This window comes from Tachysurus vachellii, chromosome 26 (genome assembly GCF_030014155.1).
Source record: "Tachysurus vachellii isolate PV-2020 chromosome 26, HZAU_Pvac_v1, whole genome shotgun sequence".
NCBI lineage: Eukaryota > Metazoa > Chordata > Actinopteri > Siluriformes > Bagridae > Tachysurus > Tachysurus vachellii.
The window spans coordinates 14,219,350-14,243,815 of NC_083485.1; the positions used below are offsets into that span (position 1 = coordinate 14,219,350).

The 24,466-nt window shown below is 40.7% G+C and overlaps 3 protein-coding genes across 9 annotated transcripts in view; 1 reads left to right on the forward strand and 2 right to left on the reverse strand.

The window, feature by feature from the left end:
* mbd2 (methyl-CpG binding domain protein 2) overlaps positions 1 to 12,218 on the reverse strand; it is a 33,314-nt gene extending 21,096 nt beyond the window's left edge. The window contains exons 1-2 of the mRNA XM_060862646.1: positions 11,708 to 12,218; positions 3,586 to 3,745 (exon numbers count right to left, since the gene is read on the reverse strand). Coding sequence (XP_060718629.1) covers positions 3,586 to 3,745; positions 11,708 to 11,823 — 276 coding nt within the window. The 5' untranslated portion in view covers positions 11,824 to 12,218. The remainder of the gene's footprint in view (positions 1 to 3,585; positions 3,746 to 11,707) is intronic.
* A 2,967-nt stretch (positions 12,219 to 15,185) lies between these two features.
* Positions 15,186 to 18,809, forward strand: rnf185 (ring finger protein 185). 4 transcript variants are annotated; one of them, XM_060862647.1, is made up of 7 exons: positions 15,186 to 15,344; positions 15,703 to 15,970; positions 16,091 to 16,109; positions 16,199 to 16,311; positions 16,408 to 16,462; positions 17,468 to 17,585; positions 18,392 to 18,809. In XM_060862647.1, exons 2-7 carry the CDS (start codon positions 15,747 to 15,749, stop codon positions 18,487 to 18,489), a joined length of 627 nt encoding a protein of 208 aa, XP_060718630.1. In that variant the 5' UTR covers positions 15,186 to 15,344; positions 15,703 to 15,746; the 3' UTR covers positions 18,490 to 18,809. The 4 variants fall into 4 exon arrangements, with proteins under 4 accessions (XP_060718630.1, XP_060718633.1, XP_060718631.1 ...); XM_060862650.1 differs by having other exon boundaries at positions 18,395 to 18,809; XM_060862648.1 differs by having other exon boundaries at positions 15,188 to 15,344; positions 15,706 to 15,970.
* A 2,549-nt stretch (positions 18,810 to 21,358) lies between these two features.
* On the reverse strand, positions 21,359 to 24,448 carry LOC132841273 (FAST kinase domain-containing protein 5, mitochondrial). Of its 4 annotated transcripts, none has more exons than XM_060863557.1 (2): positions 24,217 to 24,283; positions 21,359 to 23,864 (listed from the first exon to the last, which is right to left on the reverse strand). In XM_060863557.1, the coding sequence occupies exons 1-2, from the start codon at positions 24,262 to 24,264 to the stop codon at positions 21,414 to 21,416; spliced, it is 2,499 nt and encodes an 832-aa protein (XP_060719540.1). In that variant the 5' UTR covers positions 24,265 to 24,283; the 3' UTR covers positions 21,359 to 21,413. The 4 variants fall into 4 exon arrangements, with proteins under 4 accessions (XP_060719540.1, XP_060719541.1, XP_060719543.1 ...); XM_060863558.1 differs by lacking the exon at positions 24,217 to 24,283 and adding an exon at positions 24,310 to 24,448 and having other exon boundaries at positions 21,360 to 23,864; XM_060863560.1 differs by lacking the exon at positions 24,217 to 24,283 and adding an exon at positions 24,326 to 24,407 and having other exon boundaries at positions 21,360 to 23,864.
* Positions 24,449 to 24,466: the final 18 nt, after the last annotated feature.

Consider the following 24,466-nt stretch of genomic DNA (forward strand, 5'->3'; position numbering starts at 1 on the left):
GCAAGAGATATAATGCTCACACACACTCACACACTCACACACTCACACACTCACACACTCACACACTCACACACTCACACACGTAATCTCCAAAGGGCACAAAAAACAGACACAGACGTACGTGTTAGCAAGAAGTAAAGTCAAAACAGCACCATCATTATAAAGGAACTATTTTTTTTGCATTGTGTTCTTTTCCGCTCAGGCGTGAACTCGGCGAACCTGTTAATTCTTACCATCAACACGAGCCGTTTATAAAAGCAGCGTTTTCCTGTTACCTTATATAAGTGAGCGCATGAAAATATTCACTCGCCAAGACGACACTTACTATGGAAGCGATATTAGACGCCTTAGAGCAAGAGCAGTAACATTAACCTGCGAATCAGATTACAGCCAGATTTTCTCCTCTTATAGGGGACACATCAACACCAACTGACCAATCAGAATCGAGTATTCAGAAGCAATATTCTGACTAAAAAGAATAAGTGAAACAGCGGTCGCTCATACGGAAACCATAACTACTGTTACATGATTTAAAACATAAATAGTAAGAAGGTCACATGCATTTCAGTGCAGTTGGACATTTAATGATGGACTATTTTGTAATATTCACTTTTATTTGTTTGTTTTTCTATTATCGTTTACATTTTTGTGACATCACTGTCTACGATCCCGATCGACTGCATTAACGTTAGCTTCAGATTTTGTTTGGTTACGAAACGAGCGTTAAGAGCGGTGCTGAATGGAGCTGAATGGATCAGTCATGCGTGTAGTCTATAGAGTGAAAAACAAGAGTGGTGTGTAAAACCCCCTGCTGGACTCTACAGCTCACGCCTGCTTGATTTTTTTCTTTTTAAGCGAGCGACAGTAGCAGCTTTGTAGGTGGCTTACTAGTAGCTTCTGTGTGGTGTTTTTCCTTCTTTCTCTTTCTCTCTGTCAGTGTGCCAGGTCCTGCATGACACAAGGGAGTTCTGCTGTTATCTGCTAAGTCCGGGTGACACAATGATCAGGGCAGCTGCTGACATGTAAACACACACACACACACACACTAGTGCAAGGAGTGCAGAAGTGCATGTGACCAACAAACACACACATACACACTAGTGCAAGAAGTGCATGTGTCTAACTAACACACACGCGCACTTGTGCAAGGAGTGCAGAAGTGCATGTGACCAACACACACACACACACACATACTAGTGCAAGTGTGCAAAGTGCCTATGACTAATACAAACACACACACATACACACTAGTGCAAGAAGTGCAGAAGTGCATGTGACCAGTACACACACACACACACCAGTGCAAGAGGTACTGTAAATGTGTCTAAATAACACACACACATAGTGCAAGAAGTGCATGTGTCTAAATAACTAACACACGCACACACACACACTAGTGCAAGAAGTGTGAAAGTGCCTATGACTAACACACACACACACACGTGCAAGTAGTGTGGAAGTGCATGGGACCAACTCATACACATGTAATATGTGTATCATGTAACATTAAAGGATTCCTGTGGTTTGACATATGACTGTATGGTGTAGTGTTAGTGCTAATGTTCAGTTACAGTATGACTGTATGGTGTAGTGTTAGTGCTAATGTTCAGTTACAGTATGACTGTATGGTGTAGCGTTAGTGCTAATGTTCAGTTACAGTATGACTGTATGGTGTAGTGTTAGTGCTAATGTTCAGTTACAGTATGACTGTATGGTGTAGTGTTAGTGCTAATGTTCAGTTACAGTATGACTGTATGGTGTAGTGTTAGTGCTAATGTTCAGTTACAGTATGACTGTATAGAGTAGTGTTAGTGCTAATGTTCAGTTATAGTATGACTGTATAGAGTAGTGTTAGTGCTAATGTTCAGTTACAGTATGACTGTATGGTGTAGTGTTAGTGCTAATGTTCAGTTACAGTATGACTGTATAGTGTAGTGTTAGTGCTAATGTTCAGTTACAGTATGACTGTATAGAGTAGTGTTAGTGCTAATGTTCAGTTACAGTATGACTGTATGGTGTAGTGTTAGTGCTAATGTTCAGTTACAGTATGACTGTATGGTGTAGTGTTAGTGCTAATGTTCAGTTACAGTATGACTGTATGGTGTAGTGTTAGTGCTAATGTTCAGTTACAGTATGACTGTATGGTGTAGTGTTAGTGCTAATGTTCAGTTACAGTATGACTGTATAGAGTAGTGTTAGTGCTAATGTTCAGTTACAGTATGACTGTATAGAGTAGTGTTAGTGCTAATGTTCAGTTACAGTATGACCGTATAGAGTAGTGTTAGTGCTAATGTTCAGTTACAGTATGACTGTATGGTGTAGTGTTAGTGCTAATGTTCAGTTACAGTATGACTGTATGGTGTAGTGTTAGTGCTAATGTTCAGTTACAGTATGACCGTATGGTGTAGTGTTAGTGCTAATGTTCAGTTACAGTATGACTGTATGGTGTAGTGTTAATGCTAATGTTCAGTTACAGTATGACTGTATAGTGTAGTGTTAGTGCTAATGTTCAGTTACAGTATGACTGTATGGTGTAGTGTTAGTGCTAATGTTCAGTTACAGTATGACTGTATGGTGTAGTGTTAGTGCTAATGTTCAGTTACAGTATGACTGTATGGTGTAGTGTTAGTGCTAATGTTCAGTTACAGTATGACTGTATGGTGTAGCGTTAATGCTAATGTTCAGTTACAGTATGACTGTATGGTGTAGTGTTAGTGCTAATGTTCAGTTTCTTACAGTATGACTGTATGGTGTAGTGTTAGTGCTAATGTTCAGTTACAGTATGACTGTATGGTGTAGCGTTAATGCTAATGTTCAGTTACAGTATGACTGTATGGTGTAGTGTTAGTGCTAATGTTCAGTTACAGTATGACTGTATGGTGTAGCGTTAATGCTAATGTTCAGTTACAGTATGACTGTATGGTGTAGTGTTAGTGCTAATGTTCAGTTACAGTATGACTGTATAGAGTAGTGTTAGTGCTAATGTTCAGTTACAGTATGACTGTATGGTGTAGTGTTAATGCTAATGTTCAGTTACAGTATGACTGTATGGTGTAGCGTTAATGCTAATGTTCAGTTACAGTATGACTGTATAGAGTAGTGTTAGTGCTAATGTTCAGTTACAGTATGACTGTATAGAGTAGTGTTAGTGCTAATGTTCAGTTACAGTATGACTGTATAGAGTAGTGTTAGTGCTAATGTTCAGTTACAGTATGACTGTATAGAGTAGTGTTAGTGCTAGTGTTCAGTTACAGTATGACTGTATAGAGTAGTGTTAGTGCTAATGTTCAGTTTCTTACAGTATGACTGTATGGTGTAGTGTTAGTGCTAATGTTCAGTTTCTTACAGTATTTTATCATTGTATAATTAATGTTATAGAAGCGTCTGAGCTGAATCTCACACAGCCGTCCACCTCCTGCTACAGTTTTAGGAGCTATGAGGAGAACCGACACGTGGAGAACCGACACGTGGAGAACCGACACGTGGAGAACCGACACGTGGAGAACCGACACGTGGAGAACCGACACGTGAACCTGGGCACAGACGATACCCTGAGCTCTGGAGAACGGCTGTTCGTCCTGTTACCTTGGACAGACTGAGATGTTCGCTGCGAAGCCTCTGTTTGTTTTTCTGGATTTTGCTGGGCATCATCTTTCCCGTGCGGAAGTCGAAGCATCCCAAGTCCACCGTGTTGCCGAGGTACCGAGACAGCTGAGGTTTGCTTCTGAACTTCTTCCCTGATGGACTACAGAGAAAAAGAAAAAAAAAGAGAAACAGAAGATGATTATTTTTTCCAAAGTGATATTTTATTATTTTTTTTTTAAATAAATAATTAATTAAATCCGCCGGATTAGACACGAGGACGTGGGTAATCTCTCTAAACCTCGAAGACGTCTAACTAACGGCGCACGTGACGAGCACACGTTTTTAATCGTGAAGCCGTCGGTTTGAATCGCTACTCGGGCTCGGCTCGAGCGCGTAAGCGGAGACGTAAAGGTCGCGACCCCTGAGCAGCCGAGTCGGTTACAGCAGGTACCGGAGGTCATCCAGATAAGACGTTCTGGGAGGAGACAAGAACTTTTTTTTTCTTTCTTTCTTCTTCCTGTCCACACAGTTGTGTTCCTTTACTGTTCACACCACACTGATGACTCATAATTCGACTCGTAATCTGCAGAGAATGTAACTTGTAATCTCTTACCGTAAAAATAAATAAATAAATAAATAAATAAATAAATAAATAAATAAATAAATATATAATTGTTTCCCTGTTAAACAAGGGACCTAATTTGTATTTAAGATCATGCAAATGTGACTTAACTAGTTGACCAAGAGTGATGGCTTTTTTTTTTTCTTTTTGAAAACAGTATATTAAAGGAGATTTAAAAAAAAAAAAAAAAAAAAAAAAAAAAAAAAAAAAAAAAACGGAGGGGGTGGGGGTGGGGGGGGTGTCAGTCAGTTCGCTTCTGAGAAGAGCTGCAAAGCCGCAGCGAAACAGTGCAGAAGCAGCAGTTGACACGGTGGCGAGATGCCTATCAGGTAGCACGGCAGTGCGTTTGTGTGTGTGTGTGTGTGTGTGTGTGTGTGTGTGTTTTAGAGAGAGAGAGCGAGAGAGAGAGCGAGAGAGAGAGCGAGAGAGAGAGAGAAAGAGAGAGAGAGAACAAAGTATAAAAATGAGTCAGTGTGTAGATTGTTATTAGGATGTGTTGCAGTCAGTTAGAGGACGTGTTTGTCCACAGTTTGAAGGACTTTAGATATTATTTGGTCAAAAAGAGTTGAGACGAAATGAGTGCCGGAGACAGATCAGTTGGGCTGAGACTCAGAGACAGAGCGCATGAGTCACGGATGAGTCAAATCGAAGACACACACTGTCCTTCCCACACAGAAAACCACACGCTGATCCTCAGACGATCTTTCCGTCATTGAGACCCCAGAGCGATTTTTTTTTAAAGCTCAGAACGTACTGTGTCACACACGTCGTGGTGCGGTGAGAAAGCAGGAAGGTGAGCGAAGTCACAGGGTGCGTTTCCTCTAACAGAAACGCACGACCATATGGACGCGGCGTGAAGCCTGGAAGCCGTCGCTGTTCCGTCATGAAACAAACAAAATCATGAAGCCTAGTGCTGCGTAATTGTGGCCTAAACCCAAGCTAAGATCCGCGAGGCTCCGGGGCACTTCTCAGAGGGCACAGCAGGAGACGGCTGCCCCGTTAAAAGGGCGTAGGCCAACCATGAGAGCAGTGTGTTTCTGTGTGTAAAAGGGGGAGGGGTGAGAGAAAGAGCGCGGGTGAGAGTATTGCTAGCGAATTCGTTGCTCTCGCCTAGCCTACCACATTCGCTGCTCTGGTTGATGGTCATTTCGGAAAGAGAAATGTACCACGAAATCGTGTGTATGCTGTTGTTAACATTCTTCCTGCAAAAAGTGAACGTGTGTTCCTTATAAAACCAGGAGTGCAGCAGGGAGGCCCGGCGAGATCCGACCATAGCACTCAATTATTCATCCACCGTGGTTCTGTGTGTGTGTGTGTGTGTGTGTGAGGCTAACGAGACGCCGTGGATTCCACGTTAGCCTCACACACGTCCTATAAGCTTGACGCATCGCTCCATATGATAAAACAAAAAACAAATAGAAATCAAATCTCTCTCACAAGGTGATGTTTAATTTAAGGACATTAACTTCTGATTAACATTTAAAGAACGAGTCTCCAGCGTCGTCGCTTTTTACGCGACAGACGACGAGCTGCGTTTTATTTCCTTTTATTATCGGTGTTAGAAGAATAAAAGCATTTCAGGATGAAAGTTAGAGACGATCATCAACGTCGCACCACAGTTTCAGACTAAGTCCGGTTTCTCCGAGTCGGAGAATTCGAGTCTCGAGAGCTTTCGCAGGTGGCCCGGCGTTTATTACTTTTATTACGAATGACTCAGTGAAAGTACAGCAGGCAAATCACTTCAGCCCAGAGGGATTCATGATTCAACAATCAACACAAACAGGAAGCACGCAGTTGGCTGGTTTCCCATAATGCCTTAAGGGGATTAGCCAACTCTGTTATTCCACCCACTGGTCCAAAGGTAGAGGTGTTTATAAAGCGCTTCTTCTTTTCAAGCACTGACATGGATTTGGACTCAAACATGGTCCTGGGATGGTGCGATTTTTTTTCCCAGAATTCCCTGATCAGAGATCTCGAGCCAGGAGCGATAGGCTCGGAGTGACGCGTCGACCGAATCAAAGCGGCGAGGCCAAGGACGATGTGGTTACATCAGACCAGAGCGGGTCAGGAACGCCACGTCCGCACGCAGCCGAGCAGAAACACACAGAAAGAGAAAGAGGAAATGAGCTCGACGTGGGGAAAGCCAGGACATTCCTAATCACGGATGTCACACAGCCGTACACAGATTTGTTTTCTTTATATCATCTAGTTCATCTAAGGAAAAGTAGCCGATACGTCGATTCAGGTCTATTACAGGTACAGCGCTAAGCAGTTATACCAGTTGAACTGGTGGCTCATTGGCTAGCATTGTTGATCCCTCAGAGTCTCTCTCTCTCTCTCTCTCTCTCTCTCTCTCTCTCTGTTGTGTTTCGCACGTTCCAACGGCATCTGCATCGGGGTTCCTCTGAGTTCTCCGGTTTCCTTCTACCTCTCAGAAACATTCTGATTGTTGACTGTGAGAATGTGTTTGTGTAGTGATGAGCCTGGCACCTCATTTAGGTTCCTTTACTCCTAACTGGTTTCCAGTGTTCCCAGAAGAGACACGACCATCCTGACCAGGATAAAGCAACAACCTCTTACTGAAGAATGAACTTGGATTTTTGTTGGGGTTTTTTTTTTGTGGTGGTGGTGGTGGTGGTGGTGGTGGTGGTGGATGTAGATGTTCAGTAGATGAGTCAGACCTCATGACTGAAGGAGGCAAGAGAACGGTATGGTGACAAACTCACTGTACAGCAAAAAACGCTAGCTCGAGATCAGATTTGCATCTTAACTCAAAACCACAGTGACCTGTGAACAACTGGACAGACAGAACCATCAGCCCCATGACTGGTCTCAGTGTCTGTGCAAACGGGGAAAACCCCCACAATCATGTAGCACTGCTGACGCTGAGAAGGAAGTGTGCAGTGCTGAATTTAATCGAAACCTTCCTAATGGGAAAAAGCTGAATGAGCACACAACGCACACACACACACACACACACACACACACACACACAAGGTCACGACTCGAAAGATCAGAGTTCAAAAACAGGAAATGAAGGTTTGACGCTTGAAATTGAAGCTTCACATTGGGAGGCGTTTGCATCTACGAAATACATCTCAGAACTTAGCAATAAAAACTGACCCACTGTTAGCGGCACAAGCGACGTGATTCTGCGCTCGTGCCGATCCTGAGGCAGTTAGAATACAGGTCACACTTTGTATTATCTAAATAAGGCACATCTCTTATCTGGGTACGTCGTCGACTGTCAGGAGAAGCAACAAGACGAAAGAGTTGCAGTCATTATACAGACAGGAAGTGCTAAAAATGCTTCATCCAGGCAGAGACACAGGACGTCAGGGTTTATCTCGATAACAGAGTGGATTCGGTTCGAACGTTCACAAAGAGCTTGACCTCACAACCAACCAGGGCCTTTCCAGTCCTGGCAACATGACTCGTACCCATACTACTCATACTGGAGGTTAACTCAAACTCTACTTTCATAACGTGTCCGTCAGTACGACACAGTTCGCTCGGTAGTAGTCATAACGATGACGTACAGGATTGTGGGTAATTTGTCGGGGCGAGACGAGCCGAGCCAGCCGAGCAGTACTATCCAGTGTCGGACCTGGTGCTTGGAAGAGGAATCGTAATCGTTTCATCGCCATGACAACAAATCAGTCATTCTGATCAAAATGAAAAACTGATCAAAAAAAATTGCAGTGATCATTTTAATGATCTGAAATAGAAATAAGTGAATCTTTGACACAACACTGAGTCAAATCGAGCTGATTCATGATTCATTTCGACTGTAATGTAAAAAAAAAAATGTAACACAGCAAAGAGTGATTTGAATCAGCGATTCGTGCTGGCACACTTTGATTAGCGACGTTACTCGTACGGCTTCTGACGCACCGCATTTCAGCGTCGTGAGAAATTAAATCAAGGAGACATTGTCTCCATATTAACGGACACTCGACTGGATTCTTAACTGACGTGTTACATCCTGAAACGTGTAGCAGTGCAGCTTCGACAGCGAGTGTAGAGACAGTGGAATGTGTTACATTTTTAAAAAAAAAAAAAAAACATTTTTAATCTGACGTTTTTACGGACCGACGATTACGCGTCTAGGCTGCGATGTTTTTCACAAAAACACCAGGCCTTACTGAGCCGTCATTTACCGCTCGCTATGTTTGTTTTTTCTCTTTTCATCTGTCAATCACATCCGGCTCACGGACGCGAAGTTGAGGGGGAAGTAGAATGTACATACGGATAGCGCAGGCTGTTTATAAGTGAAAGCTATTTGTTTAAATGTGTTCGTTTTATTAGGCGATTCTGGTTCGTTGGCTTTTTAGCAGTTCTGTGGTGCTTGATAAAAAAAATTTACAATTGAGGAAACTATCTTTTTCTGTACATTATTTTAAGTACATAGTGATTGTAGAATGGACCTTAGATTAAGGCTGAGACGTCGGGAATGCCGGCGGTCTAGAGACCAGGAAACAAGTTTCTGTATCCACATTTGGTTTCGGTTCGTTTACTTCACCATGATTCCTGGCCTTTACGCAGACGACACCTGGGTTGATTTGAGAAGTGAAAACACTTCCTGTAAGTTCCTCATGCTCCTCATTACGTATCTTGTGTGTGTGAGTGTGTGTGTGTGTGTGTGTGTGTTTTCTTTGAATAAAGCTTTGTGCTTACTTTAAAAGGTACACCATGTTCTCTAAAGGCAGAAGTACAACTTGTGCAGTTCTCCTGTTATTATTTTTCATTGGTTAAGGTTAACGGTTTGGCTTTTTAACCGGTCGACTCCGAGCTCCTTGGGTTCCCTGATCGAGAATCATGTCCATGTGGGATATAAAAGGCCGCTGACGTCCTGACTGACACCGTGTGCTATTAAAGTGAGAGTATTACATAAGTCCAGCACATGGACCGAAGCTCCACAGCAGACATCTGAACGCCTAAAGCTCTGAAAAACAGCATCTTGTGCAACTCAAAAGGAAGAAGCTCGGCCAGATCCCCAGCGCTCCACACCCTGTTTTCCACACGAGCGCCACACCCTGTAACGAACCGTCTGCTTCGACAGCAGGCCGTATTAGACCTGTCTGTCCTCATGTGTGTTTCCAGTCCTCTCCGAGGATCGGTTCGAGCTTAACGTACGGAAAATACACCATCGGCTTCAAAATGTCGACCGTACGCCATGAGGTACTGAAGCAAGGCTTTCTTTAATGGAAAGCTTGACGTACAATCCTTCCCCCGCCACAACACCACGACACCTACACAATCGACACCACCAGTGACGAAGGATCGGTTTACAGGCTTCTCCTCGCCATCACGGCACCTCAGAACCAGCCACGGCAAACACCCCTCCCCCGCTGAACGCGAACACCACTGACTCGTGAAGAGAGCAAGGAGAGGAGGAGGAAAAAAAAAAAAGACAAGAAGAGAAAAGAAAAGCCACTTCACAGCTTTTGTTCTGCTTATTGCAGTGCTGTAAAAAAAAACTGCTATCATCAATCTATCAGAGCAGGAACTTTAAAAAAGAAGTGTTGTTATCGTACTGTTTCTCGGTGTGTCATGGAAAAAGGAGGAAATGTGATTTAAAACCCGTTCGAGGGGAAAAGTAGGCAGCGTGTACTACTGTGAAACGTACTGTGGAAGGAGAGGACGGTCACAGTTAAAACCCCAGGCCTGTAACGTAGCACTACGACGCGGGACAGCCACACAGGAAGTGATGGTACACCAAAAACACTCGGAGGCCTCGCTCTCAGGAGATCAGCGTGCAGCTAGCGCTCGTTTCACACAAACACAGACAGAAGGTGGCTTTCCTCACAACATATCGTTACGTCGAAGCAAACGGAAACAATCCGAAAGCAATTCTTCGATTCGAAGGCAAAAATGAAAAACACTACAGCTAACGTCATAAAATAAAATCAAAACGTATAGACTTCGGGAGAGACGACGAGGATCTAGACCTAGGTGAGAATTATAAGCCTTTAAAAGCCTCCTGCTTGAAGCTGGTGATTGAGATTTCTCACGAATTAGGTTCAGAATCTAAAAAAGAAAATCTAAAAACATGCTGTCCATCACAACAGTGTTATTTTCGCTTCGTTGGCGTCTTCGTCAGCACACAACGGTTCGAGAAATCAGCACGGCTCTACGAGCAGGTGTGTCCTGACTCTGGCTCAAATGCAGAACAAAGTTTGCATCACATTCATTCTGATTTTTTTTTTTCCCCTGAGATGAGAAATGAAGAACAATGGTGGTCTGCGAGCCGAGGAAATGACTCTGACCACGTCGGTTACTTCAGCCTGATTTTCTGGCTCATGTTCTGCCTTCACCTGGGCCGCCTTTTAAAAGCGAAAGCACTTCCTATATACGTTCCACCACAATTCTAGCCAGTGGTGAGTCGACACATTTTGTACCATATCACACCTACATGTGTCTGCTTCGAATTCGAAGATTTTCACGATATCTATAAAGACACGACGCGACAGATCTCGTCAAAGAGAAATCAGCGAGTGAAACTGTGCCGTTACAACAAAAGGACACAGTTTCCTCACGTCGTACCGACTGTCAGGAAGTCAGAAGTCGGAACAGATTCCAGGAATCTGATTAGTCAGAAGGTGTCGTCTATATTACGGTATTTTCATACCAGCAGCTGCAAATCACAGGATAACAATAAACGCATATGTTATTGTTTTTACAGCAACAACGTCCACAAGGACCTGTATAGCTGACGCGCCACGTCATCTCCAGGTTATTTAAGACAGAAAAAGAAAAAAAGAGTCACCAGCGTCAGTGCTGTGACGCGTAATTTTAAGACAGACAATGACACAGATAGAGAGAGAGAGAGAGAAGGAGAGAGAGAGAGAGAGAGCGAGAGAGAGAAACGAAAGAGTGTAAAGGAACGACCTTTATAACTTCTACACCGTGACCGTTTTCACCGCAGATGTTTCACATAATTAAATGTAAACGTAAATGGATAAAAAGTGCAACAGGTCGCTCTGTAGTCACACAGAAGTCTACAGACGTCACAACTTGCTGTGACAGAAAGAAAAACAAATCAGCTCTGAGGTTTCTGAACCCAATCCTCGTCTTCACGAAGTCTTGACTTTATTTACATCAATGCATAAGTCAGTAAAACACACTAGTGTCTTAATAATAACTTCTCTTTGAACTAAAAATAGACAAAACATAAACGTCATGTAAGCAAAAAAAACAACTATTCGTGTTGTCTTGACATTTAAAAGAACAACGAGTCAAAGGAAAACACTCCTGACAGCTCAACTCAAATCACACGTGTTAAAAGTCCACCACCTTTTTAAATCATCGTTTAAAAGTTTTCTCATGAATTCAAGCTCCATAAAGTAAACTTTGTTATTATCAGAGAAGAAGAATAAAAAGGTGAGCAGTTAAAGAAAAGGATCGCGTTTGAAGATCAAAGCGTCTACAAAGTAACGGGACATTAAAGGGAAGTTTCCAGGACGCTACTTTGTATCTTGTTGCTCGTTACAATGTTACCTGTAATAATAAACATCACTCTTGCCAGCGCTGAGTCCAGACTTCCGGATCACTTCTTCTTTCTTCCAGCCCGGAGGAAGAGCCGGGCAGTCGATCCTCTTCCTCTCCATAATCATTTAGTTGACTTTGGTGTGAAATCACAGCGATTGATACCCCGGCGACGTGAGCCGACAGTGGCTGCTAATGGCCCACACTGGCTGGATGAGTGCTAAGCTAGCTGTGTTAGCTGCTAAAGTAGAAGATGACAGATCTTGTAGATGAATAAACAAAGTCACAGGGAAGCGATGAGCGATCCGAGTTGTTGTAAGTAGCGAGCCGGCGTTTTTCTTCAGCTTTAATGATCTCACTTTGTTCAACTCCTTTAAGCTCCTCAAGCTGACTCAGTTCACAGAACAATCTAAGCTGAAGTCTGAAGCCGAGCTGCCGCGATGGTGTCGAAAGCTGTGACGCTGTGAAATTTCAGCACTTCCCACGCAGTGACCCAACAGCGCCTGGCAACAACAGAGAGCTGACAAAAACCACGCCCTGTATTCCACACTAAGTCACGCCCACCACGCTCAAGCCCCGCCCCCCGACCCGGCAAACCTCCCGTCATTTCTCGCTCCTCCAGCCTCGTCCTGCTTTACGACACGCTTGTGACGCAATACTGCAAAAATGAAAACAGCAGGAACCAGGACACGCCCCGTGACGCATGACGTTTCATTTCCTGTTTTTATTTTCCACACGCTCGTGGCTGTCAAGTTACTGATGTTTAATTTAGTTACAACTTTCAGACACTGTTTTATATTCATCTAAAGCACCTTTTTTTTTTTTTAAAACGAAAATCAAAGTAGATGATTTTATTAAAAATATTAAATAAAAATCAATTAAAAATAAAGAAATACTACTACTAATAATAATAGTAATAGTAATAATAATAGTAAATATAATAATATTAATAGTAATAATAATAATATTATTAATCATAATAATAATAATAATAATAATAGAAATACTAATAAAGTAAATATAATCCAAAATAATAATACAAATAGTCAAATAATTCGGATGAAAATAATACAAATGAAAAACACGTATCACATTCGATCGATTCGAATATATGTGATCAGTAATATAAATATTCTTAAATAACTTAAATGCTGAATCTTTTAATAAACTTCCTCATCTTATCTCTTTTATATTCTCAGAACAGCTTTAGGACTAGAATAATGCATCACAAAAAAATCTTTCTGCACATACATGAAAATTACTGTTAACTACTGTTACTTAACTGTTGCACATAGCTGTATTTGTTTATTTGTTTATTTGTTTGTTTGTTTGTTAATTATTGCAACGAAGCAGAGACACTGTGTCTACTTTATATGTGTATTATGTTGGAGTTTTTAAATTTGTCGCCCTCTTGTGTTGTAAACGTGCCGGCGCAACACATCAGTGATAAATGAACAAAATAATTCACTCAAAAGCAATCCCTAGGTTTCTAAGAGAAGCAAATATCATCCTGATTAAAAAAATAGTGATAGTTACTTAAAAATTCTAAATTACAGAGTTTAAATGTTAAGCACTACTTGTTTCATTATGTACAGTTCTATCCAGGTCAGTGTTGGATTCATACATTTCTATATGAATCAGAATCAGAATCAGAATTTGTTTTAGTGACAGAAGCTCCACAGTGTAACAGAATGACATATACAATATAGACAAAATTGTATGTACACATGTACAGGTGTGAAATGAGCAATTGAATATGTAGGTCTATATACGTATCATATTAATCAGTTAAAAGTAATATTCAGTATTAATATGTGTGTTATGATTCTTTCTGTCCCTTGTAACATGACAATTAATGTGTTTATATGAAACTGAAAATGATATCTGACAAATTGTGTTAATTAACTTAGAATCATTGTTAATGTGAATCATTTACATGGCTTGTAATTGGATTATGAACAAATCGCAGTGCATCATACAATGCACACAATCAGATTTGCTATCATTACATTCATTAAGTCTTAATGATGTGAAAGATAGTAAATGGTGAATAATAGTGAATTGTGAATAGAGATAATATTGAACACCTTAAAAAGCCAACAAAAGCCATGTAATGCACAGGGAATTTACTAACACCCAAGTGGCAAAAGACAGCACACTCTTTCACCCTGTAACGAAGCCCTAACATCAGACACACTCCGGCACACACGCCCCTCACCCGAACCAACCCCCAGTCCCTTCTCGCACACCACAGCTTGTCATCTTTTAACTAAATCCCAAATGACCATTTCCTCACACATCAGATCAAAGGACTTGATGCTGGGGAGGATCCGCCTATGTGTCAAGACAAGGACAGGGAGACTGCAGGGGGTTAGGACACTACATACACTGTACGCTTTATAGCTGGTGATCCGCTATAATCTGACATCTACAACAAAAAAGAAATAAAGAAAAATAATATTTACAGAATAAGCAAATTATTACTCTAATGATTCACAGCCATGTAAACTGTACGGATCTGTAAGTAGTTAAGTACGTGCCTGGAAGCTTATAACACTTCATGTGTTATGTAGTATTTGTTAAGTAATATTACTAAAGTAACACTGCTAATGTTTTAATGTGTACATCTAAACAAAATCTATACATAAAAAAAGGAAACAAAAAAGGGATTTTACATATAAAATATTATAATATAATATTAAAGTAGTTGTATATAAATATTTAGTTAAATAATTACAAATAAAACAATAAATACAAATATTTTATTTATTTTTTAGTATTTTTTATTTATTATTGCACTAAATATGAATAAATAAACGTGACGAAAAAATATTTGGATGGAACCAAAGTAGCTGTATATCAATATTTAGTTAAATAATTACAAATAAAACAATAAATACAAATATTTTATTTATTGTTTTAATTTTTTATTTATTTTTATGTATTATTGCACTAATAAATAAATAAACAAATAAATAAATAAACAGGACAAAAAATATTTGGTTGGAACCAAAGTAGTAGTATACAAAATTTAGTTAAATAAATACAAATAAAACAATAAATACAAATATTTTCTTTCTTTTTTTCTTTTTTTTTTATTATTGCACTAATAAACAAACAAAAAAACAAATAAATAAATAAACAAACGAAAAAATATTTGGTTGGAACACGAATAGTTTTTGATTACTACTAAACGTTCTTTCCTAAACAGGTATATCTACTAAACAAGCAAACAAAACAAAAACAAAACAAACAAACAAACAAACAAACAAAACAAATGAAAATAATACACATAATACAGATAAGTATTAAACGTTTTAAAAATGCATTCATTTAAAATTTACCGGCCCAATAGTTGCGTTTTCAGCAAAAAAAAAAAATTATAATAATAAAATAAAATAAAATAAATAAATAAAATGTAATCTAGAACATACACACTTGTTTGTGTGTTGCATTTGAAACGCTGCGTCATGACGGAGCTCTTGCGTCATGACGCACGGTCGTACGGACGTACGCAGACTTCCGGGTTGTCGCTTGATGCAATCAGCTGAAAGTGAAGCTGAAGAAGAGTCGATAAAGTTGAGCCGAAAGGATCGGAGCCAGCGGACGGAATAAGTCTTAACTCCTCTTGTTGGATGAAACATATGAGGTGAGGTTGTTTTGTGAATAAGTTTATACAGCTCTGCTAGCTTAGCAGCTAACCAGCTAACATTAAAGGGGTCTCGCGCAGAAAGTGTGACGTCAGAGATTGTTTAAAAACAAAAGGGTCATAAGCGTGGATTTATTCGTCTAGATGTTTATTCTGTGTGTTTGTTAGTGTGAGGAATGTTCCAGATCATCTTTAACGTAATGTTCATGCGTTTGGTGCCTTTCTATAAATGACATGCAGCCATTGGTATAATGTGTGTAAGGATTTCATAAACAATCTTATTTAGGTGTGTGTGTGACTGTGTATGTGTGTTTGTGTGTGTTTGTGTCTGTCTGTCTGTGTGTGTGTGTTTTTTCAGTAGCATATCCTGAGTCCACTCTTGTTCCCCGAGTAGAGGACAGCATGGCCAGTGCCTCGCCTCATCCCTCTCTGCCTCAGCCTCAACCTCAACCTCAACCTCAGCCTCAGAGTCAATCATCAAGCTCTTCAGCCCCAGACAGCACAGGGACCGGCTCCAACACCCAGACCCAGGGAGAGACCGGCAGCCAGGACAGCACATTTGAGTGTAACATCTGCTTGGACACTTCCAAGGACGCAGTAATAAGCTTATGTGGTCATCTCTTTTGGTAAGCGTAAACATATACCGATGTTTACTCTGTGATGTATTAAAAACGGTCACGGCTGTCATATTAACTCTAGTTGTTTCTCTTCTCAACTGGACCTGCACCACGATTTCTTGCATACAGCTGGCCTTGCTTGCATCAGGTACGTTTATATCAATGTCCTTATATACAAACCGGATTTGTCGCTTGTTGCTCTGTTCTCTCATTAATCCCTCTTTGTATTGGTTGCAGTGGTTGGAAACGAGGCCAAACAGACAGGTGTGTCCGGTATGTAAAGCAGGCATCAGCAGAGATAAGGTGATCCCGTTGTACGGACGAGGCAGCACGGGTCAGCAGGATCCCAGGTGAATACTTACGAAGAGAGAAAAATAAAAAAAAATACAAAGAAAAGGTGAATTATACAGCATGTATTGATCTGCTGTCTTCTGTTGGGATTTCAGAGAAAGAACTCCTCCCAGACCTCAGGGACAAAGACCGGAGCCTGAAAATCGAGGCGTAAGTGCACATACAGTACTAATATCAGTTACTACTGATTAAAAACATGTCCTTGTGTCATCCTTTAAAATCAGTGTGATTTATTAATCACTTCCTGTGTTTAATCTCGTTAAACAATTTGACACGTGAGATACGAGTTGTCAGGTTTGCGTGCACGGCTTTGCAACACCTCGGGCCTGGTTGCACTAGCCGCATGTGATGAAACTATTACATGGGGAAGGCAGTTAGCATAATGCCAGTGTGTAAGTAATTCATTAGTAAAAAAACGCCATCCCCCAATGGGACTCATTAACAGGCGTCTCCTAAGAGAGAAGTGGGAAAGCGACTTTTGTCGCCCTCTCAGGTAATGACAACACCCGGCGTTTGAGGTTGCATCACATTTCTTTTGTGCTCAAAGCTTTTGGAAGCCATTTTTTTAAAAAGCTTTTATAAAATTTTATAGCAGAATCGAATAAATAAGGACGACTGTGAAGTGGCTGTCGTTAAGGTGTTGGCAATAACTACGATATTTAGTGCAAAAGTTTGCATTCCCCATGTTGATGTTTTGTAAAAGGAAACAAAGGAAGTATATTTAGAATTTCAAATGTTTCCACAACAATCAGAAGGACAATGTGTTCAAATCTGTTATTAAATAGATAACTGATGACCTTAAGCTTAACCTTGGGCTATATTTTTGGACTGTTTTTGTTTCTCATGATAATGAAGGACAAGCTGTAAAACCTAAAAGGGTTGAAATTGTGGATGTTTTTTCTGTACATAGAAAAACGTCATAATAATAATATCACATTATATATATATATATATTTTGAGTCAGATTATCTCTTCCTGTACTTTATTCATCATGTAACCGCTTCTCAAACTCGACCTGAATATCGATTGCTTTGAACAGAATAGTGTAAATGTACGTAAAGTGCATAAAGACGCTCACACTCGTATCTCTATTATATGTTCTAATTACTAAGGGAATCTGCTTCAACGCTTAGATCAGTGTTTCTCATATTGCAGGGGTTCCAAGGATTCGGGTTTGGAGATGGCGGCTTCCAGATGTCCTTCGGTATTGGAGCGTTTCCTTTTGGAATATTTGCCACAGCGTTCAACATCAACGACGGACGACCGCCACCAGGTACGACACCGCTTTCACTGAACTGCTCGTGAAACACCAGTAAACCCAAGAGCGCTGGACGGCAGGAGCGGAACAGGACACGATGGTTACTTTAGAAAAACTATGATTTTCTTTGGTCATATTTGAGCTTATTTGTGTGTCACAGCAAGTTGTCCTGTTCTCAGATGATCAAATAAATCCGTTCCAAAGCTATACGTAATAGTGCAAGGTCACTAAGATTCACACCATAATAATTAGTCAAAGATAACGATTATGACGGGTTTCGTACAGGTAAAAAAAACGACAGCTCGTATCGCAGTTATTACTCTTCATTCTTTATTCACTACTAAATGACTGAAGCTGAAAGCATCTGTACAAACTGTGTTGATTATTTTTTTAGCTCATTTGTTTACACTCATCTTAACTATAAATCCCTTTATTTAAAGAGTGTGATGAAGGGTATATATATATTTTTAATATTTAGAAGACTTTACAAACTAAACACACACAGTGACTTGTTGCTAAGGGGATGCAAACTTTTGCACCCGGCTGTATCGTCGTTTAAACTCGACTGAATTCTCAGTTCCGATTCGTCAGGAGGTGTTAATTACTTTTCTAGTTTAATATTTAACCTCGCTGGTTTGAACACGTTATCGTTTCTATATTAACGACTCCTCGACAACCCGTTGTTGATTATTTTCCCACTTCAGCAGTACACCTAGTGTTTTATTAAGGTGCAGACACGCTGGAGAATCTCAGTGTATCTGCAAAATGGAAAAACAACCTGTATAACTCGTATCACAGCATGATTTCCTTTATCTTCGCAGCAGCTCCAGGAACACCGCAGCACATGGATGAGCAGTTCCTGTCCCGCCTCTTTCTGTTCGTGGCACTCGTCATAATGTTTTGGCTTCTTATCGCATAAACAATCAGGAACTCGACGTGAGGATAAGAGTCCCTTCTTTATGGACCTGATGGTTAAATCACAGACAGTTATTACTAAAGTTTCACTAATGGAAACATTTAATTTGCTCCCCATTACACCGTTGGACCTGCACTTGGTTTTTAAACGGTTGTTTTTATGTTTTGAAGGATCTGCATGATGGCGTGTGTCGTGTGTAACATAACTGCACATCTGCCGTGATTTTGATTCTGTAAATTATCATTCGCTGGAATGTTTTTCAGGCCTTGTTAACTTCCCCAGGCAGATGTGTACATTTAAATAAAAAGTCTTATTTCTCTTAAGATCTCATGGTGTTGTTTTCACCAGTTGTGTGACACGGATCATAAAATTAAATAAGGAAGACAACATAACAGCATGTGCTATTGTTGTGTGACGGCAGCAGACACGATGCTAGTTTTATTCTCCAATAAGTTAAGTGAAGTGACATACGGCTAAGTGCGGTGACCCGTACTCAGAATTCGTTCTCTGCATTTAACCCATCCAAAGTGCACACACACACCGTGAACACACACCCAGAGCAGTGGGCAGCCATTTATGCTGCGGCGCCCGGGAGCAGTTTGGGGATTCGGTGCCTTGCTCAAGGGCACCTCGGTCGTGGTATTGCTGGCCAGAGACTCGAACCCACAACCTCGGGGTTAGGAGTCAAACTCTCTAACCATTAGGCCACGACTTCCCCAATAACAGTACAATAACACGACAATAACAGCTTTCGAGAATTTGTATTCCTCTTATACCACACAAATTGATCACGTCTTATAATTATTTATTGAAGAACATCATACTTGTCACCCGTTTATAGTTAGGTTTAATGTTGTAGAATGTCAGAGACAGTCATCTCTTATGTTACAAAGTTATCATATTTACTCTCACTCATTTTCTACCGCTTATCCGAACTACCTCGGGTCACGGGGAGCCTGTGCCTATCTCAGGCGTCATCGGGCATCAAGGCAGGATACACCCTGGACGGAGTGCCAACCCATCGCAGGGCACACACACACTCTCATTCACTCACGCAATCACACACTACGGACAATTTTCCAGAGATGCCAATCAACCTACCATGCATGTCTTTGGACCGGGGGAGGAAAACGGAGTACCCGGAGGAAACCCCCGAGGCACGGGGAGAACATGCAAACTCCACACACACAAGGTGGAGGCGGGAATCGAACCCCCAACCCTGCAGGTGTGAGGCGAACGTGCTAACCACTTAGCCACTGTGCCCCCAGTTATCTGATTTAATTTTATAAAATATTTAATAGTTTGCAGGTTTTGATGTAGCTGTTCTACTGTACGACCACCAGATGAACAAATCCACATAAACTACACATAAAGAGTCTGTATTTTTGTGTATATTTTGAATAAATTAACATAAAAAAATCCTAATATTTGCAGATTATTTTACAAGCTATATTGTGACTGACTGGTTTCCATAAACAACCTTTGCAATTGCTCATTTTTCGTTTTCATTTTTTTATTATTGTGGATCAAGAAAATAATATTGAGGAGAAATGACACAGGCCGCTGTCCTCCATTGTGTTTCCTGTTCATTAGAAAAGATTAGAGGTCTAAGCCATGTTGATTCAATACAAAAGAATCGTATTAGCACTGAGTCGGATGGGCTTAATGTTCATTAGTGTGTAATATCCAGTATGAAAAAGCATCATCATAGTCTTCACAGAGGAAGGACACTAAATCACCAGGCTTACTCTATGTTAGTGTTTTTTTTTAATCCGTCTGTCCTCTGTTCTCATCAGCGAGGTTACAGGCAGCATTGTAGAAGGCCGACTGCTTGAGGTGGATCCTACAGGTTTCTATAGAAAAACACTTTGTCAACAGGATGGTAGCCGTTAATCTGTGATAACGCAAATCAGCTTCAGTTTGACAGTTTGCACGACACTAAATGTCATTTCAACTAAATAATAAACTAATAATTTGACACTTCAGTGCTGTTATTTAAAAAAAAAAAAAAAAAGGTAGGGGAAAAAGATTTTATTAATTTATGTCTTCTGACCAGCTGATGGCGCCACACACTTTTTTTTTAATTGTTTGGTCATCCAACAAATGATTTCTGAGGCACTTTTCTGCTTTTTTAGACCTTTGATATTCCTTTTCAATTCATCTGTAACAGACTAACCACTCATGAAAAGCTTTTAGTGCAGGATAATTGTGGAATTTGGCCCGAGTGAGTAATTTAAGGTGATTTTGAGAAGATGTATTTCAAAATGTAAAACTAACCCTTTGAGGACTCGAACAATAAAGAACGAGGGGGAAAAAACAGCAAAAATATTGTTCATATTACTTCTGTTTTATGTTTCCAGGTTTGGAAGTGTATACAATATTATTAGCTAGCAAACCGGGATTGCTAACTAGCTAGTCAATGTTTTTTAAGCAAACTAGCTTAGTTGAGACATCTTGAGGTAAATTACTCCTACTACTACTATTAATAATAATAATACTAATAATACTAATAATAATACTAATAATAATAATACTACTAATACTACTACTACTACTAATAATAATACTAATAATAATACTACTAATACTACTACTACTAATAATAATAATAATACTAATAATACTACTACTACTACTAATAATAATAATAATACTAATAATAATAATACTACTAATAATAATACTACTAATACTAATACTACTAATAATAATAATACTAATAATACTACTACTACTAATAATAATAATAATAATAATAATAATAATAATACTACTACTACTAATAATAATAATAATAATAATAATAATAATAGTTTGAAAGGAAAGTTACAGTATTTGTAACAAACACAGTACATCCTGCTTTTTAGGTTTATTTTCATTTTTTATATATTACAATTACATAAATAAAAATGACAACAAATTAAAAATCATTTCCTTTTTCGGGAGTCAAAACTACTAAAAATTTTGCAGTGCATGTATGCAAGTCTCTCAGCAAGGGAGCGTCGAAGAAGCGGGATCCATTCCCAATGTGGCACCTCCACAATTGTATACCCTGACAAAGCTAACTGCCTCCTTTTCATCACATACAGACCTGTTAACCGTTGTGTCCTATAACAATAATGGTTTCTACTGGTCACCTGAACTGCAAGCCGAGCAACAGATGACACTGGGGTAGCATGGCCAGGAATGGAAGAATGCTCGTGCTGTTTAGTGATAGCATGCAGGAGATCATCAGTCAGGTCAACTCCCACACTCAGAATGCGTTCTCTTTTGGTAGAAGCCTCCACAGGACACAGAACTGGTTGCTGGTGGGGCAGTGCCGCTGACATGGCTGTTTTCTTGCCACTTGTCAACTGCACCAGCAGATCATCTGTCAGGGTTACTCCTGTTTGCATTTCTTTCCAATTCAGAGGCCAAAGGGATTCATTGTCTGGATTATATTGGCTTTGGTAGTTCTCAGCTGCTACAGGCAAAGGATTTCCACTGGGATCCAAGTGCACTTCAAGGTCAATAGAGCGCATATGTGGTAGGATCATTCGCTTGTGCACAAATAACTTTCCTCCTAGCAGCTCCTGTAGAACAGCCTCTGCCTCAAGAACCTCTGGTTTCTGACACAGTTCAGACTGGGCAAAATCCCACAGCTGTTTAGTCACCTCCACCCGGACTAAGGGGTTCATCCGTGGCCCAGTCCAGCCAGGCAGCTCAATCGCCACTGTTCCATCTAGAGTGAAAAGATCCTTCTTGAGATCAATCAATCCTGTGACACGGGTTGTGAATTCAGGGCTTAAAGCCAAACTCAGCAAGTCATGAGGGAACTGACCTACAAAGGCCAAGCCAAGCAGGGCTGTTAGGAGGTGTTCAGGGTAGCTGCGGAATTCAGATTCTCTGTCTCGCAGGGCTTGTGTGAGTCGAGGGTGAAGGCTGGGGCACTGGCTAGGAAGGATGCCCAGGTTGCCAAATGCCCACAGGAGCTTAGCTGCATCCTTGCTCCTGTATTGAGATGGTAATTGGGGTAAGTTTTTTGCTACAGCAAGGAGAACACGGTCATCATGGTAGTGCAGTGCAGAGCAGGTCAAAGCAATATGCATTAAGCCCTGGACAGCCATCTGTGGTGCGCGACGAGGCACTTCAGAGCTGAGCAACTCCAACCAGTGGAGGTGGTCCAGGTGGCTGAATCTCAATAATTTCATCACATTCACAATACCAAAGTCACTAATTTCCTTAACTACAACACACGCTCGGTCCACAAGCCTGCGGAGAGCTCCCACTGAGAGCGAATTCTGAGTTTTAAACAAACCCAAGCAAACAGCTCCCACTTCTTCACCCTTCAGGTCTTCTAGATGGCGCATTATAATGTCTTCTACAGACTGAAGAACAAATGAAGGACATTGTCTGCTTTCACCCAGTATATACACAAACTGGACCAGCTCTGGTGGACCCATCTGATTAAAATGCTTGCTAACACAGTCACACAATTTGTCTATGTACTGGGGGACTGAGCGTCCGAGGCATCGCCACAGGTCAGCTATGAGCAGTAGCTGGTGCAGCTCCATTTCACCGGACCGGCGACTGAATTCAGCTTCGTATAATTCCAGTATGTTGTGGTGGTGAGACAATTCCAATCTCACGAAGGCCCGCAAAACCTCAATCAGCTGCAGATGTGTGAAGTTCTCAAGGTTCTCCACACTGTAGCGTAGCAGCGTGGAGAACCGCATGTTGCCTCGGACCATCACGGTCTGTTCAGGTTCCAAGCGGCCGAGTTCACAAATGAAACGAGCTACATTTGAGGCATCAATATTTTTCATCAAGGCAGCTTTATGAAGCAGTGACAAGCCGTCTTTGATCTGAATAGCAGGTGGACGCTGAGACATGTCATGAGTCATCGTGCTGTACTCAGACCTACATCTCTGAAAGGCACGTGTGTCCTTTTTTATATACATGGAGACCTTATCTTTAGGAGGATCAAATTTACACTTTTTGTCAGTGATGTCCTTATTATAAGCAAAACCAAGCTGGGCATTTTTTGAGATAGATAAATTGCGCGAGGGACCGATCATATAGCGATTATTTTGTTGTCTGAACCCAGGACTTGGGACAGGCTGAGAGGTTTCCTCTACTCTCTCGGAACCTCCCTGGATGGCAGAACTCTCTGCTCTGGACTGGTAGTAAGCAGAGGGATTGTATACCAACAAGCACCCCTCGACATTTTCAGTGCCCTGTTGCAACGTTTGCGTCTTTTCGTCCTGCTGTACGCTTCCATATTCGCTCTCTGAACAGAGGTGCTGAGCTCCGTGCACTGACCAACGCGGCGATCGGACGCATGCACGCAGCGTAGCCGCTCGACGCCACAGCGCCCGTGCAGACATCCTCATGGAATTCTAAAGGGGAAAATTAATAAACAAACAATGTTTATTCGTGTATTTAATCTTTTTTTACCGGTCCCAACCAGATTTTAGATTAAATTTAATTATGCATCATTTGCAACAATGAATGTCTTATTGCATGTGAATTGTGTTTACTACGCTTGTGTTTATGTGTGCTAGATTTTTATTTAATTAATTTTACTTTTTAAAACACAATTTACAGGCATTCACTGTGGACAGCAAAGAAAGAAATTCATTGTTCTGGGAAACTTTCCTTACTGTGCAAATGACAATAAACGCTTTAAATCCTAAATCTTATAAAATGCTAAAGTTCATGCTTATTTTAATGTATTTTATGTCTAATAACCTTGTCAAATAACCTTGTTCCCCAGTGCCTCCTTGCTATTGTCGTCATTCATTCTACTAATCATCACAAACATATAAACACAAATATACTCACTAATATAAACGCTTACGTCACAACCGATTAAAGCGTCTCGCGCACAACAAAACACAAATCCATTACACGAGGTCAGCTCGCGCTACACGTGTGCCTCCATGAGTGCGGCGAGACGTCACGTGACACGTGCTACGGTGGCTGATATCAGACAAACGGA

Bases quoted from the DNA above. Each gene is read 5' to 3' on its own strand.
- rnf185 (XM_060862647.1), top strand. From the start codon at position 15,747: ATGGCCAGTGCCTCGCCTCATCCCTCTCTGCCTCAGCCTCAACCTCAA. The intron at 16,312-16,407 runs GTGAATACTTAC...TTGGGATTTCAG, and splicing joins ACGGGTCAGCAGGATCCCAG to AGAAAGAACTCCTCCCAGAC. The intron at 16,463-17,467 runs GTAAGTGCACAT...CTCATATTGCAG, and splicing joins CGGAGCCTGAAAATCGAGGC to GGGTTCCAAGGATTCGGGTT.
- LOC132841273 (XM_060863557.1), bottom strand. From the start codon at position 24,264: ATGACGACAATAGCAAGGAGGCACTGGGGAACAAGGTTATTTGACAAG. The intron at 23,865-24,216 runs GTTATTAGACAT...TTTCCCCTTTAG, and splicing joins GAACAAGGTTATTTGACAAG to AATTCCATGAGGATGTCTGC.